This window comes from Muscardinus avellanarius (genome assembly GCF_963383645.1).
Source record: "Muscardinus avellanarius genome assembly, chromosome: 14".
Lineage (NCBI taxonomy): Eukaryota > Metazoa > Chordata > Mammalia > Rodentia > Gliridae > Muscardinus > Muscardinus avellanarius.
This window is the reverse complement of record NC_137800.1, coordinates 1,142,614-1,158,224: the sequence shown is the minus strand read 5'-3', so window position 1 is coordinate 1,158,224 and position 15,611 is coordinate 1,142,614. Positions and strand designations below refer to the sequence as shown.

General features: G+C 50.0%; 1 protein-coding gene across 1 annotated transcript in view; it reads right to left on the bottom strand.

The window, feature by feature from the left end:
- Positions 1 to 1,257: 1,257 nt before the first annotated feature.
- MYOM2 (myomesin 2) overlaps positions 1,258 to 15,611 on the bottom strand; it is a gene marked incomplete at both ends in the record, with an annotated part of 62,011 nt that continues 47,657 nt past the window's right edge. Inside the window, 12 exons of the mRNA XM_080710777.1 lie at positions 1,258 to 1,575; positions 3,391 to 3,446; positions 3,950 to 3,972; positions 5,037 to 5,073; positions 5,331 to 5,494; positions 8,134 to 8,239; positions 9,977 to 10,015; positions 10,511 to 10,598; positions 10,788 to 10,901; positions 13,015 to 13,082; positions 14,307 to 14,366; positions 14,480 to 14,624. Of these exons, the coding sequence (XP_080566903.1) occupies positions 1,258 to 1,575; positions 3,391 to 3,446; positions 3,950 to 3,972; positions 5,037 to 5,073; positions 5,331 to 5,494; positions 8,134 to 8,239; positions 9,977 to 10,015; positions 10,511 to 10,598; positions 10,788 to 10,901; positions 13,015 to 13,082; positions 14,307 to 14,366; positions 14,480 to 14,624 (1,218 nt within the window). The remainder of the gene's footprint in view (positions 1,576 to 3,390; positions 3,447 to 3,949; positions 3,973 to 5,036; positions 5,074 to 5,330; positions 5,495 to 8,133; positions 8,240 to 9,976; positions 10,016 to 10,510; positions 10,599 to 10,787; positions 10,902 to 13,014; positions 13,083 to 14,306; positions 14,367 to 14,479; positions 14,625 to 15,611) is intronic.

Sequence of the window (15,611 nt, the reverse complement as noted above, 5' to 3'; positions counted from 1 at the left end):
TCGCCAAGGCCTTTCTTGCGATTGCTTCTGCTCTGCGGGAGAAGAGCTCAGCGTACGACCATGTGCAGGGCAGAGCGGCACAAAACGCAGGTAACGCCTGTGCTGACACTCACTTCGCTCCAAGAGGAGCCTGCTCAGCCAGGCTTTGTGTACTGGGGACTTGTTTGATTGCTATTACCACCTTAGAAAACTATAACCAAATGTCATAACGTTTAGATTGGCCTTAATGAAACAAAGACATAAAAAGGTTCTTAACTATAGAAACTTTTCTGCTATAAAGCAACCATAAAACTAAAATATGGGGGTAGAATTTTCATGCCAGGGAAATTTCAGCCTCTTTCCAAAAGAGAAAGGAAAAGTTCAAAGACAGGACATATTCATCTTACACATTTTTAACTCCACCAGGAGACTGTCTACCATCAGCCAAATTCTTACCTTTCCTCCCTGGCTGCTACAGGGATCCTTTCAAATGAGCATCTTCATTCTGGAGAGATCGCTTCCTAATTAATTAGCGCACAGAAACAGAACAAAGCCATCTCCACATTTTGCTCTCCTCTGCGGAGGATTTTAGATAGGTGGTATAACCAGGTAGCATTTCTGAGCCTCCCACAAGAGGTACACTTCTCAGGACCTGGGAGGCTGTGGGGACCTCTCCTGCCAGCAGCCTCATCGCCCAGTCCCACAGGACAGGGTGCCAGAGAGCCCTCCTGGGATATGAGCTGCCACACCTGGCTCTCTGGATTATAAGTACACTGTCTGCATGCGACCAGCTGTGAACCTGCATGGAAATCCAGGGTCAAACAAGTCAGGAGAGAAAGATGTGCTTGGGTAAGATGTGGTGCGGGAAAACCACAACGAGGAACCTTTTACAATTTTATTCACCTCAAGCAAAAGCAAACAGTGTGAGCAGGAAACAGTGAGACTTCAGAGCTGCAGGTCCTGCAGGCACCCCACGCAAGACCACAGGTCGGCAGCTTTGTGAGCCATGGCTGGTGGTGCCAGGAGAACGTAGCTTCCTCTCTCCACCTGTCCTCCACCTGCTGCCTGTCATTTGCCCTCAGACACTTAAGATGCACAGCCTGTGGAAGCATGAGCGCTTCCTGCAGGCAGACATCAAACAGTAACCACAAATGCCCAAACTAGATGCCTAACCTGGGCCCCCGGGACCCACCTCTGCCTTCACTCAGCACCGCACACAGCATCCCCACGCCCGCCACGCTCTCTCTCTCTTCTCTCGCCAAGCTAAAAGAAAATCCCCTATTCGGCTGGTGTCGAGGTGGACGCGGGGATGAGCTTGGGTTTGGCTTGCTGGGGCGGTGCGATGTCCGGGATCTTCTCCCCATGCTTGTACACGCTGACGGTGACGTCGATCTTCTCTCCGCCGTACTTGTTCTTGACGTTGATGCTGTACTTGCCCGAGTCCTCGGAGGTCACCCCGGAGATGGTCAGGCTCACGTGCTTGGACTGCTCCACCTTCACCGAGAAGTGCTCGCTGAGCTCGATGTCCTTGTCGTTCTTGAACCAAACCACTTCTGGGTCAGGATTTCCGAACACCGTGCAGGTCAGGTTCAAGGTCTTCAGAGGAAAAAGGTGGCAGAGAAGGAGGAGTTAGAGGGGCGAGGCCCTGCCGCCTCTCCGGGCGGGGCAGCACCAGGCTGCGTTCAGAGGACTCATCAGTCATTTATTCAGGCAACGTGCCCTTCACATAGGCAGGGGCAAGGGCAGGCACCAGGAGGGCCAGACCCGAGAGCTCATGGAAATGTTCTATTTATCCCCAGTCTTAATCCAGGCCTAAGTCGGTGAAGAACACCAGTGTACTTAAAGCTCTGCACTTGGCAGTAGATATATTTAGCCTGTTTCTCAATTTCCTTTCTAGTTAGACATGTGGACCTGCTCTGCCAGGTCTTCTGGCAAACCTACAGCCTGCATCATCTGATAGCTGATAACCACACAGCCAACACACCCTCGACCCTTAGTTAAAGCATGCTTTCAGCCAGATAAAGTAAAACAGTTGCTAATTTCTCAATTATATCCTTATATGAGATGCTTGATGATTCCATCTCAGGGGCTCTCCCGTCTTTCTTAGCAGCTAAAGAGAAGGTCTATAAATTTTTGTATTTTGACCTAATAAAAACCTGTCAAATATCTATGTCCCTATGACAATGAGTTCATATCACCAGAGTAGCACCACTTAAGATATCAATAACTCCAAAGACAGGCAACAAATTAAACTCCAATAAGTGGTTCCCATCAGTATTCCAAAATGACCTCAGGAACCCAGAGGAGTTCTTTTGGTCCATTTTGTAAAACCATGGTGGTCCACACTGAGGGGCAGCCCACACTCTCACAGATGGGTGCCAGGTACATGGAGCACCTTCTTCCTGCTCAGCAGGGATCGGTCACCGAACCGGGCGGTCAGGCCATGGCAGACCCCTGAGGGTGTACAACCAGCAGGTGCTTGGCTCAGACACCCATTCAATGGCCTCACAGATCCAGAATACTGAGTCATTTTTTTTGTCTGTTTGTTTGCAATTCTGGGGACCAAGCCCAGGACCTCACACGTGTGCAGGGAGCGCTCCGCCACTGAGCTGTGCCCCCAGTCCAGAACACCAAGCTGCTCTGTCCTCCGGTACTGCAGGATTATCAGGGGTGGGCAGAGGCGAAGAATGGCAGCTGTTATGGTCTAGACATAGAATGTTCCCTGGAAGAGCCCAGGTATTGAAAACACAAAATGTTCAGAGGTGAAGTAACTTAATCCTGCAGGCTCTAATCCTAGCAGTGAGAAATCCATGGCGGGTAGGCGGTGGCTGGAGGAGGTGGATCCAGGGGTGTCCTTGGGGATTCTGTGTGTGCCTCAATCCTCCCTCCTCCCTCCCTCTCTATCTTTCTTTCTCTTCTATTTCTCTATTTTTCTCTCCCTTTCTTTCTCTCTCCCTCTTTCTCATTATCTTTTCTCTTTCTATCTTTCTCTCTTCTCTTTTTCTCTATTTTTCTCTCTTCTATTTCGCTCTTTCTCTCTCTCCCTCTTTCTCTCTCTTCCTCTCTCCCTCTCTCTCTCTCTTCTCTCTCTCTCTCTCTCTCTCTCTCTCTCTCTCTCTCTCTCTCTCTCTCTCTCTCTCTTCTCACTCTCCTTTCCATCACGACACTCTGAATTTGCAGACATGATCCAGCCTAACATACACCAAAACCCAGAACTGTGCGCAAACCAATCTTTCCTCTTCTAAGTTGTAAGTTGTAGTCATCAGGTATTTTGGGCCTCGGCCCTGTGGCTGCTGATGGAAACCTGCAGGCTGTGTGGTGACATAGAAGCCATCTCGGGGCACCTCAGTTGGGCTGTAAGGCGAGGGCGCACGGCACCCCCTCCCTCCGCTCCAGCTCCCCTGCACTCACCTTCCCTTCCATTATGGTCACCACGTCAGGTAAGCCGCCAATCACCTTACCGCGATCTGCAATAGGGGTGCATGGGTTGGGGAGGCATCTGCGGGACCCTGCCCTGGCACTGCATGTCACCAGGGTGGGAATGGGGAGGAGCATGCACTTCTCCAGAAGAGGACAGGGACTAGACAGAAATGTCTGCAGTGAGGGAGAAACCAAAGGCCACAGGAAGAGCCAGGTGTGTGCAGGGGACAGGACAGCACACCCCAGAGGAACTGTAGCGTGTGAGCCAGACAGGGAGAGGAGCCACCATCCAGGACCAGCCCTGGTGAGGGCCACTTCCCTGTTCAGCCAGCAGTGAGAGGGAAGCAGGACTTTGCAAGGGTGGGTAGAGGACAAGAAGGAAAAGGGGCCAGAATGAGGAGGACAAAGGCGGGGCCACTCAGACATGTTCTAACAGGGATGGAAGTTTTGCCACTTAGTGTCTGATGCACAAAGTTAATCCAGAAAATATGAACCCTCTGCACCATCCAAGAGGGCACACCCTCCTGGTTATCATCTACCATGTACTTACTCTTCTCTGCGAATGCAGCAGCCCTGGGAACCACAGAGAGGAGAGAGGAGGAAAGAAAAAGAGAGGACTGAGAAATACAGCCAAAGAGCACAGCCCACTTGAGAGAGGCGGACTGCAGTGAGAGCGGAGAAGGGTGGAGGCATGCCTGCTGCTCTGAGAGCACCCGCATCTGAGGGCTCAGATCTACACAGTTGTCACCCAGGACCCAGACAGGGTGCTTCCAGGACACCCGAGGACTCCGAAATCCACACATGCTCAAGTCCTTATATAAAAGGGTATATAAAAGGGCATAGTACTTGCATAGAACCTACACATCCTCTTTAAGTCTCTGGACCACTTGAACACCTACATACAATGTGAGTGCCATGCGAATCATTGTTAAACTGTATTGTTCAAGAAATATGGACCAGGAAAAAGTCTATACATATTCATTACAGATGCATTTTTAATACTTTTATCACAATTAGTTGAATCTGGGGCTATGGAACCTACACATTTGGGGGGGGGGGGCTGCTGTCTTTTCCAATATTTTCCCCTGCCTGTATTGAGATGAAAAATGCTTGTCATAGGATGTTGAAATTCATTTGATTAGCATCCAAATCATAGCTTGGAGAGACTATATTTTTAATCAAAATAATCAGTTCACACTGGTAACTTTAGGTATCTTTGAATGTTCAGTTTCTGATTTATCTCACTGGCCCATGTACCTGCTCAACAGAGATCACTGAGTAACCTATCAAGGCTAAGGACTGTCCTCAGATTTGGCTACTCTAAGACTCAAGCAGTTAAAAATACCAAATCATTCTTTTAAAAGTTGCTTTGTATGACATGGCACCGTGATTATAATGATGTCATTTTAACCATCTGGAGTAGCGCAGGCTTATGGTGACTCTGAAAAGCTAAGCTATAAATGCATTTCTGGTTTGGAAGAACTCTGTCCTACAACATACGACACTACCTGGATTTCTGTGCGTGTCTCAGGAACAGCACATTCCTGGGGCATTCACAGCTGCTCCCTACACAGTCTAATGACCCCAGCCACCCGGACCGCTGTCTGACATGGAAAGAGCCAATGAGCAGGGCTTACTTGAGCTGCTGGAATTCCGCAAGGGCTTCGCCAAACGCTGCAAGGGAATAGTCCACAGGTTAGGACCCGCCTCCTCTTTGTCAGGCAGCCCTCTCCCAGTCCCTGGGCTGTTCCACTGGGGAGTTTTATTAATGACCACTGATAGAAGACTAAAGGAATAAGCTGATTGTCCAGAGGAGCTTTCTCTGGGTGAAAACGGTGAGATCCAGGGGACTATTGGACGCATCTTCTCCCTGAAGGGCATCGACCGGGGCACTGAACACAGGAGCGTTGGAGGCTACACCTTCCTCTCACCTTGTCCAGACAGGTCCAGCGAGCGTTGGTGGTTGTCTTTGCCATCGAAGATCTCAAAGGTGTATTTCCCTTTGTCCTTCTCCGTGGGCTCGCAGATCTGCAGCCAGGCCATCTCCTCGCTCCCGCCAATCCGCATGTGCTCACTGGACGAGATCTTAGCGTCCCTTCCAAAAGCAACAGGGACACGTTCAACCCCAGCGCCCATGCCATAGACACGGAACCCAGCGGGACCTCTGCGCATGTCCAGAGGGGGCGTCCTCCTCACGTGCTGATGGGCATGGCTCACCGCATCACTTCGTGATCACAGATCGCCAAGTACATCAAGCCAGGCTTAATTTTAAAAATACGATGTTCTTTAGTATACACTTGTCATAATAGAGTGCAAACTACTCTAAAAGGTATGGTAGCTCCTCGAAAAGCTGAATGGTGAGGAGGAGGATGGAGATTAGTGTCAAGTGCAGATAGCGTCTCAGTCTTTCAGGACGAAGTGCCGTGGAGATGCTGGGGGTCCCCAGCATCGCAAGCTCCGTGAAGCATCTCTCAGCCTCAAAGGGCTCCCACAGCCCACTAGCCTCACAGCATTCTCTAGTTATCTAAAAGCCCACTGAATACGCAGAGCGTGGAATTGCACCAAATGGCACGTTTCAGAGATAGAATTTAGCCATATTATATAGGTGAATATATGGTTTAATATGGTATAATGGTTAAATAGTAAAAATTTATGTAAAAGTCACATACTTTCAGTTTAATGTGAGGTCCAGAGGTTATATTTTACTTAGGAAAAAGCTTAAAAAAAAAACTGCCTGTTTTCTTGTATAACAAATTGTTTAGTATTCATCGGATCCAGTATGACAGCAGGTTGGATCCATGGTCTGCACCCCAGTTTGTGTGTGTGTGTGTGTGTGTGTGTGTGTGTGTGTGTGTGTGTGTGTCTGTCTGTCTGTCTGTGGTCAGCACCTCCTCCCCCAGCTTGCTGCTCCTCAAGAGAACAGTTATTGGACTCACATGAACTAGCATTCAGCTCCTGCTCCCTACGTACTAGTGTGTGGCTCTGAATAAAATAACCATTGCTCAGGCTAGACCTCAGCTCCCACATCTCTAAAATGGGTGTGTTCATGCCTGCGTCCTGGGGCAGCTGTGAGGACTGCAGGGAAGGATGCATGTTAAGTGTTTAACCCAAAGCGGCCATGCCTTAGCACTGACATACACAGAGCTATGTGCCTGGGGGTGCTCGCGCGGGTGTAGGTAGGGTGTTTCGTCTCCGTATCTCCAACCCAGCACAGAGCCCTTAGATAAGCCAGGCAAAGCCAAGAAGGGCCGACCCAGCCCAGGCCTGAGCAGGTTAGCAGAGCACGGGGCACATCTGACTACAAGACAGGCTACAGTAGGCGAGGGCACAGAGAAGGCGGCGGAGCCAGTCTAGACTCAGCAGAAGCCTTGAAACTAAATCCTTATAAACAATTAAATCACATGAGTACACTGGAATTTTAGTCTCCTCCTGGCCTCAATACACGCTCCTGACCAGCCCTCAACACGGTCGGTGCTGAGTCCAGCTGTTGCCGGCCACATTCCCGGAAGCACAGAAATGCAGAGATCTGGGCACGGATGCGGCGGGCTCCACATGCTCATTCTTTTACGTTTCTAAGCACAACGTTAAGACAAATGCAGTGTGTCAAAACTTCAGTGCGATTAAAACAAAAGCATACATCCTGTTAAGACTACAATTTGCACAGATAGATGTACCTAAACGAAATGGAACACTTAAAAATGGAATGGTTATAACACAGTCTTAACCCTGAACTAGGTAAAAATGGTATCTGAAGGCCCCACACCTATGGACATGGGCGAGTCGGTGGGGCGGCTGAGCACCTTCGGATCCTCATGTGTCAGCACCTGCGCCCAGGTACCTGGACCCAGGCGCGCCTCTGCCCTCGGCCATCAGGCTAGAGACCAGCAGAACCAGGGCAGCAAGCCCTTGACCCCTCGGGTCTTCTGGCCGTGGCTGCATCCTGACGGCACAGAGACCCCAGACTTGGGCACTGCTTGGCTGGTCTGACGCATGCAGAGTGAGTGGGTCTGAGAGCAGATCCTACAGAGCCCCTGTGTGGCCCAGGGGAAGAGTCACACGCTTCCTTTAACCGTGACAACCTAGAGAGGCAGACTTAGGAGACCTGCCGCTCACAGAGGCTTAGTCCTGCCACCTACCTTCCTTTCGGATTTTTGTTTGTTGTGAGAGTGTGTGTGTGTGTGTGTGTGTGTGTGTGTGTGTGTGTGTACACACCACCAGGGATTGAACCCAGGGGTATTCTACCTCTGAGCTGCACCCCTACCCTATATTTTTAAGTAGGGTCTCACTAAGTTGCAGGGGGCCTCACTATGTTGCTGAGGGTGGCTGCAAACCTGCGATCCTCCTCTCTCTGCTCCAAGTACTGGGATTATAGGCACGTGTCACCACACTTGGCTCATGTCTTTATCTTTTTTTAATCATTGGGCCTATTTGGTGGAGACCCTGTTGGGGGAAGGGGGCTTTGGACCTGGTTTCTCCTTAGTTCTCTGCTCGCTTCCAGATGAAAGACTCCTTAGGAGCAGAGCCACCATGGTGAGCAGGAGAATTAGGAACCTTACCTGAACACTTGGGCATATCCTTCTCTGCCTCCTGGCCCAGACTCTCCCCACTGCTGGGACAGTGCCTACCCATCAGAGGTGTCACAACCGCTCACACTGAAGCAGCTCCCAGGTGCGGGCAGCACGGTGACCCTGGCCACAGGCCGCATCCCCACCGAGAGCCCACTCTGGCACTTACTTGTGGTACCAGTTGACTCTCATCTCCTCCGTGAAGTACTTCATGAGACACTGCAGCCGGATCCCTTCTGGGGTGCAGAGGATCTTCAGTGGGGAGGCGGACGCTCCTGCAGACGACAGCACGCATCAGCTCTAGAAGAGGCGGCGAGCCGTGCCGTGACGGAACTAGGAATACTTCATGCAGAATACCGTGAGTATTTTGAAGAATCGTAATAAAAGTTTTTATTTCTTACCGGGTAGTAGAGATAGTACTTTAAACCCCTCTTATCGTCACATCCTGGCTGAGAGCTGTAATCCCTGTTTCCCTTTATCATTGCTAATTGCGTGACTGTAGTGGGCTAGGTGAGGGAATGCCCTGGGTTTGTATAACATATCTATGGTCATACAGCTGATAAGAGTCTCCAAGCCCAGCCATGGCCCAATCACCTTGTGCTTCCCACTGTTTCTGGACTGTCACCCCCAAACTACCTGCCCTGCTCAGCTCAGCCTGGACTTTTATTCCTAGCACATGCGGTGCGTCATCCACACTCGCACCCTCTGCGCACGGTGGCATCTGCAGCAGCAGATCCTCACTCTCCACGCCCACGCACCCTCCGTTGATTAAGAAGGCATCGCCACGCCAGAATCACCTGGAGAGCCCCTTGCTGATACCACCACGGAGGCGCAACATTTATTAAAGATAAAAAGAATCAATGTCTGTTCCTTAGCAGCTAAACTTAAGAAAAGTCAGAATCGTGTAGAATGGAAACTGCTCCATGAACTGGTCTAGATCTTAAGTGTCAGAGAAAATCCAGCGGGGGAGAGGAGGAGTCCATACAAATGACCCAGGAGGGGTCAAGGGGATGGTAGCATGAGGGCTGGTCCTTCAGGACAGATAAAAAGCATACTGCGCGATGCGTAATGCAAAGCTCTTCAGCAGAGTCTAGGAGTGAGGCTACTGACCAAGGGGTCAATCCACCTCCCAGATAGGCCTGAAGAGCACCTGGACCACTCATCCCCATGCACAGTAAACCTCGCTTAGAATACAGCCATTTCGGCCAGGCATGGCGGCGCATGCTTGTAATCCCCGCGCGTAGGAGGCTGAGACGGGAGGATCGCACAGGTTCAAAGACAGCCTCAGCTGCTTAGTGGGGCTCTCGGCAACTCAGTGAGACCCTGTTTCCAAATACAATATAAAACAGGTCTGGGAATATACCCTGGAGGTAGAAAGCCTCTGAGTTCCATCCCCTGTACCATAAATAAATAAATAAATAAAGCCATTTCATTTGACCATGCAAAATCAGGAAGGCCCCCTGAAGCACTCTTTGAGAAAGTGAAGGAGTACACATAAAGTGATGTTTAAGAATGCCAGGAAAGACGTGCCAGGCCACCATGGCGCTGGGTGGCAGGGGAGGGCTTCTGCCTGAGGCGGCTGCATCAGGCTGTGTCAGGCTAAGCAGCCATCTCAGCCTCCTGAACGTCCAGGTCAGTTACTTAACCAGAAAATACAGATTAGGTACTCTCTAGAAAGCCTACAGTAACAAATTATACAAGTATTAGCATAAAGCACTATGCCGGGATCATCAAGTTAAAAGCCAGTATCTTTGCCTTCCCAGTTTCCGCGGAGGGCAAATGGAAAGAGAAAACTTATGTGCAAAGCTAAAAATGGTGTAACGCACAGGACACAAAGCCAGTTTTACAAATCCACTGCTACTCTCCGGCGTTACAAATGAAGGTGCCGATGGCAATTCTGAACAGAGCGACTGTCCTCATTAGCCACGGGCAGAGTGGGAGAGGGGCGTGTGCACCCCAGGAAAGGCAGTTTGCATCCAAAATGGCTTGACAACTCGCGGGCGCTGACTCACCGCACACCCGACTCATGGCCAGGATCATGTCCTCGTACACTGGAAGGGAGAAGGAGACAGATCGTGACCGTGGGGCGTCTCAACAGAAAGCAGCGTTTTCAATGTTAATTAAATTGACACAGGAAACCGTGACATTCATTTGAAAAATGAGACATTAAAATAGTAGTATTTAGCCATAAAAGGTTTATGCCTGCAATAAATCCTCCCGGCCTATTTGCTTTTAAAACGTGGGACAAGAGCCTCGTACTCAACATAAACCCAACTGTACTTGCAAGTGAGTCACTTCATTGTGTTAAGGGATGAAACCAGGCTCCTGATGAGGGGCCCAAGTGACCTGCACCGAAGCCCAAAGTGATACTGTACATTTTCTAAAACCTTGACGCTGCTCTAAATACAAGCGGATTACAGATCTGTGTTCCTGCACAATGTGCGTGGTGGAGACTGCACGTGTGACAGCTGAGGGCACAGGTGGACGCCGTCCTACACAGCTCATCCCGCGGGGGCATGGGGCTGCAGGACAAGGAAGTCTCCTACCTTTGCCAGCTATTTCAAGGATAGACACATCTTGACCCCGCTCATCTTTCAAAGTCGCCTTATACTCGCCGTGGTCCTTCTTGGACAACTGTGAATAAAACACATCCCGCCGTCATGTCAGATCAAGACCACCACACAGCATGTGGTCAACGCTAATCCATTTTCCTTGCAAACCATGGATATTCTCAGTACAATAAGGGACATGATACAGGACTTCTGAGTTCTCTGGAAGTACTCTCTGGCTTTGCTTCTCTCTCCTCTGACTCATACACGATACCTTTGGTATGAGCAGCTCACAGACACCCTTTTCCAGGTCAGGCAATGTGTCCGTTTCATATAAAACATCATCCTTGAGCCATTTGAAAGTCGTCTCTTTCTTGGTGTTCGCCACCTACAAGAGAGATATCTTAAGTATAGAATATCACTCTGTCTCTTAAGAATGAAGCTTTTAAGATTGTCAATCACAGTTCTAAAAAAAAACAAACAAAACCCATACATCACAGACAATTTCTAACCGAGGCCCATGGAAAGGCTGTGACTTTTAGTAATGGCCACACATCTCCAGCTTCTAAACTAATGCCCTCATAGCTGCACCCAGAATTAGAAATGGTGCTCATTCTGGCCCCTGCACTATCCACTGAGCTGTGGGGGGAATTCTTAACAGATTCTCTTCTGCTTAAGATTCCGGTTCCTTTTAGACATTCTTTTTTTAATGGCTTTCTGTAAAGTCATAATATGAATATATATATGCTCACGTAAATTTTTCTCCCCATATTTTATCACATAAACAAATGAAATATAGCTGTCTTCCATAGTATCATCAAACAAAAAACTACGTAGAAAAATGGTTTGCAGAATTGCAGGATTGACCGGGGACATGAGTCTGTAAATTAAATTGTGCTAAATGGCACAATACTAAAAAAAATTAGCTCAGGTAATGTTCATGTAGTTTCTTCAATCTGTGTTTAAGGATTTATGGACCTTCTGAGTAGTGAACTTAGGGCACTTTAAAATATTTATAGCAATATATACTAAGATGATATCAGAGCCCAAGGAGGTAGGGCTCACTGTTTTGCCCCGCCTTGGGGTACCCATGCCCCTGTGCACCCAGGCGCTCTGATCACAGAAAGGGAGAAGAAACTGGCATCCCAGAGTGCACCTGCCCTGGTTGGGCTCTAAGTTGCTGATTTTTGAGATATTGATGTCTAGAAATTCAAAGATATGCACCTTTCCACATATGGTAACTGTCTGAGAAAACTGCTGCGTCTCCACAGAAGCAGGCGAGGTAAACATCCTACCCTTAACACACGGGACATTTCCCCTGTCGACACCAACCAGGCTTCCACTGATGAGCAAGCCCAGCGGAAAGAACTCACAAATTATTTGCATGTAAACTCCTTTATCAAGTTTCTGTCTCTGGTTCTTTTCATTAAACATATTAATGCAAGAAACCCACTATGAAAAAAAGAACTAAGTATTTTTCCATAATAAATTTATGACAACCTTAAGCACATTAAATATGGAAGCTTTAGCCCTCGTTCTCACTAAGAAGAGAGGTGAAAATAAGGAAATTGAAAATTAACCAACCAACAACAACACTAACAAGGGTTTGGAAAAGGAAAATAGCGGGGCAGTTCCATTTATCCTGTGAATTGCCAGGAGTGCCTGGACCCGACCTGGGGCTTTCAACATTCACGCGGCTCCAGCCCCACACCCACCCTCCCTTCCACCCTGGGGCCCCCAGGCCTGCCGCTGTGCCCTCGGTGCCCAGCGCCCACCTGTCCTCCTGCCTTGGATCTGCTACTGTGCAGAAGACACCTTTGGACCATGAGTCAGCGCACTGACAGCCCCCACTCCCTGCTCCTGGGACACCTGCCCCACTCGGCTCGGGAAGCCTCGCCTTCTGGGACCTGCCTCTCTTCCTCACGTAGACCGGCAGTAGTTGGAGGACACAGTAATGCATTATTGACCTCACATCCCCAGCCCCTTGGTGGTGGCAGTCATATGATAAGGTGAATAAATTAAAGGCTCATTGCTTCAAATAGAACTTGCAATAACTAAAGCTTATTCCTTACTGAACTACTGAAATAAGAAGCGTCTCCTCCCCCAGATGCGCCTTTCCTTCCTGATGACGCCAGGGAGGCGCAGACGGTGGGTCTCAGTAGCCCTCTTCAAAGTGCTAAAGTCTGGAGTGCACTCCCCTCCCGCACGCTCAGATCTTCCTTGGGTGTCATGACATTGTAACCTTCTCACGAGGGAGAAAGGGCAAGCGCTCAGTGGAAATACTGGACGCACTAAATACTGGAAGCGAAAACTGACAAGGAGAAAGGGTAAACTCAGAGTGTAAATACCAAGAATGCCCTAGGAGCGGAATCCCGGGTCTGTTCACTCCTGAGCCGCGGCCCCGCGGGCAGGACAGGTGGGGTCCCACCACCGTGGCCCCATCCCACTCTCAGACAGAGCAAGAAAGACATCCGCACTCCCCCCCGAACGGGGCTTCTCACCTTACAGAGGAGCCGGACTTCACACTCTTCCGTGACGTCCCAGTGCAGATACTCAGCAAAATGGGGGCCTAGGGGAGAGTCAAAGGGAAGCGTTTCCAAAGAAAAGCACTTACAAGAGCACGTGATCTATACTGCGTCGATATTAAATACACGTTAGCAGATGTATGCCGCGTGTTTCATGTCTGCGTACACACACATATTTATATACTAGCTATTCAGTGCATTTTTAGCAGAAAAAAATACCAGCTGTGCGGTATGAAACGGAGGCGCTTTTCATGGCACTGCAGTCGACACGTGCTAACACAGATTCTCCACCAGATCCTGCGCTCGCTAGTGGGGCACACACTGTGTAAACCTCCCTCCTGCGTCCATGGAACATCGGCTCTTTAGAACGAAGGGCACCGAGAGGGCTCTAGTTCCCTTCCCCACGCTCGTCTGGCCGAGTGCTCAGCCGCTTAGTAATGAAATGCTTAAGGTAAGAGAACGAACAGAGATGAGGTGGAGAGAAGGCAGCTTGACCAGGCGATCTGCGCGTGCGTGCTTTACCTGCATAGGATTTGAAATCAAAGGCCGGGTTATGCGTGTTTTGTTTTTGTTTTTTGTTTTTGTTTTTGTTTTCAAAAATCTCCATCATTTTTATTGAAAAATGAGTGGAGCAGTAAGTTAGAAACTAGTAACCCCGTTATTCCACCCCACAACATGAAGCAGATATAGAGAACCCGTGTAAAGACACTCCACAGAGCTGGCCGAGATGGAAAATGGAATATAACACTGCCCTGTTTTAAAGGCCAGGGGAGAGGCGCGACCAGGCAAGGGCAGCCCAGGCACCATAAAAAGGTGGCCACAGGTGGCCACCTGACCTGCCCAGGGCACTAAATGACCAGGAGAGAGAGGAGGCTTGGGTAAGCCAACCGGTGCAGATCCAGGAGGCCTAACCGTGCCCAGGATCCTGTGTAGACGGATTGTCATGTGTTAAACACTGAGAAGTGAGTGTTTCGGACAGGTTATCTTCCAGCCAGATGTAGCAGGGCCCCGCGGGGCAGCACGACACCCAGAGCCTGGTCCGACAGACCCTTCTTCCTCCAGGACAACAACAGGAAATGCAAACACCACAGCTCAGTCAGGGCTTTCCAAGTTAGAGGCAAGAAAGCGTTCAGGAGAAATAGAGGCAAAGTAGAAAAACAGAAGGGTGCACACTCCCTCGAGTAAGTCTGGTCTCAGCGCCGAGTCACGGGCTGACACCTGGGTCTGTGCTCTGCACGGGTCGTGGGGAGCCGGTCGGCCTCTCTTACCTTGCTTCCTGAGAAACTCTTTCCTTTGAAATTCGGCCTCATCTAGAACGTTCCTGAAAGCTACATCCAATATTCAGGAAAACAAAAGATGAAATACGTTTGTGTCTCTCCTGTCAAAGAATTTGCTTTGCACTGTCTTTCATAGTCACGTGGAAAGACTGAGGGTAACATACCGTCTCCTATGAGAACCAGAGAAGACTGGTTTTTGGCGTTCCCGTCCTGAATCTGCACGGTGTAGGTGCCCTCGTTTTCAATCGTGAACCGGTCCATCACCATCTCAATGATGCCCGTTGATTTTTCGCATTTAATTCTGTGTGTCTGCAAGCAGTGAGGAGGGGGATTACCCCGTGAAACCCCTTCCAATCTCTCTCCCCACCTTAATAGCTGCTCAGCTATTGTCTCTTAAGGAATCGAGATGCAGAGAAGCATAGAATAAAATGTCAGTAACTAAGCTTCTGGGTGAATCAAGAGTCAACAAAGGACACAAGCTTCCCTTCCCATGAAACCCAGGTTCCATGAGGGAAGTCGCTGGAGCACAAACCGCTCCACCATCTTCCCCGACGAAGCCCCTCCTCACCCAAGTAGAAGCATCTGGGGGAAAACAGTTTAAACCCACAGAGGAAACCAATGAGAAGCAATGCCAAGACCCCAGGCAGAGAGCAGCCATCAGTGGTCCCGGCAGAGTGGCCCTTAGCCCACAGGGCTCACCCACAGCCTCACAGCACAGTGCGTACGGCACCCTCCACCAGGGACAGATGGATGGGCACAGCCTTGGGTGGCTTGTGGTTTTATCATTCTACAATTCTAACATGGCACAGGACTCAGACAGGGTAGGGCCTCATCCACAGGGGACTTGCCTGCCTCCTCCGCCCTTTGTGGAAGAGTGTGGAGGGACACTGCAGGCTTCAATCCAGCACCTCACATTCCCACTGTGCCCACCTGCTCCTGGGCCTCAGTGCCCAGCAACAGCCTGGCACAGCCTTTCCACCCCCGAACCCCAGCCCTGTTCCCCCATGGCTGTCCCCAGCGAGACTTTCCTGTTGCCCTTGGGGGAGTTTGGGCGGCCTCCTGGGGGTCTCCACAGCCCACATCACCGACGCAGCCGCCAGCCCCATCCACCTGTCTCCTCACCACCTAACCTGCTAGCCCTGAGTCTCTGAGAGGCAGGACCACGGCTGACCCATCTCTGCAACATCTCTCAGTATCTAGCACAAAACCTGGCCAGAGATAAGTAGCAGCTAGGTTCACAGTACAAGAAAGCCAGCCATGTGTCAGTGGCCTGCCCTGCTGCCCGCGGCTGCCTGA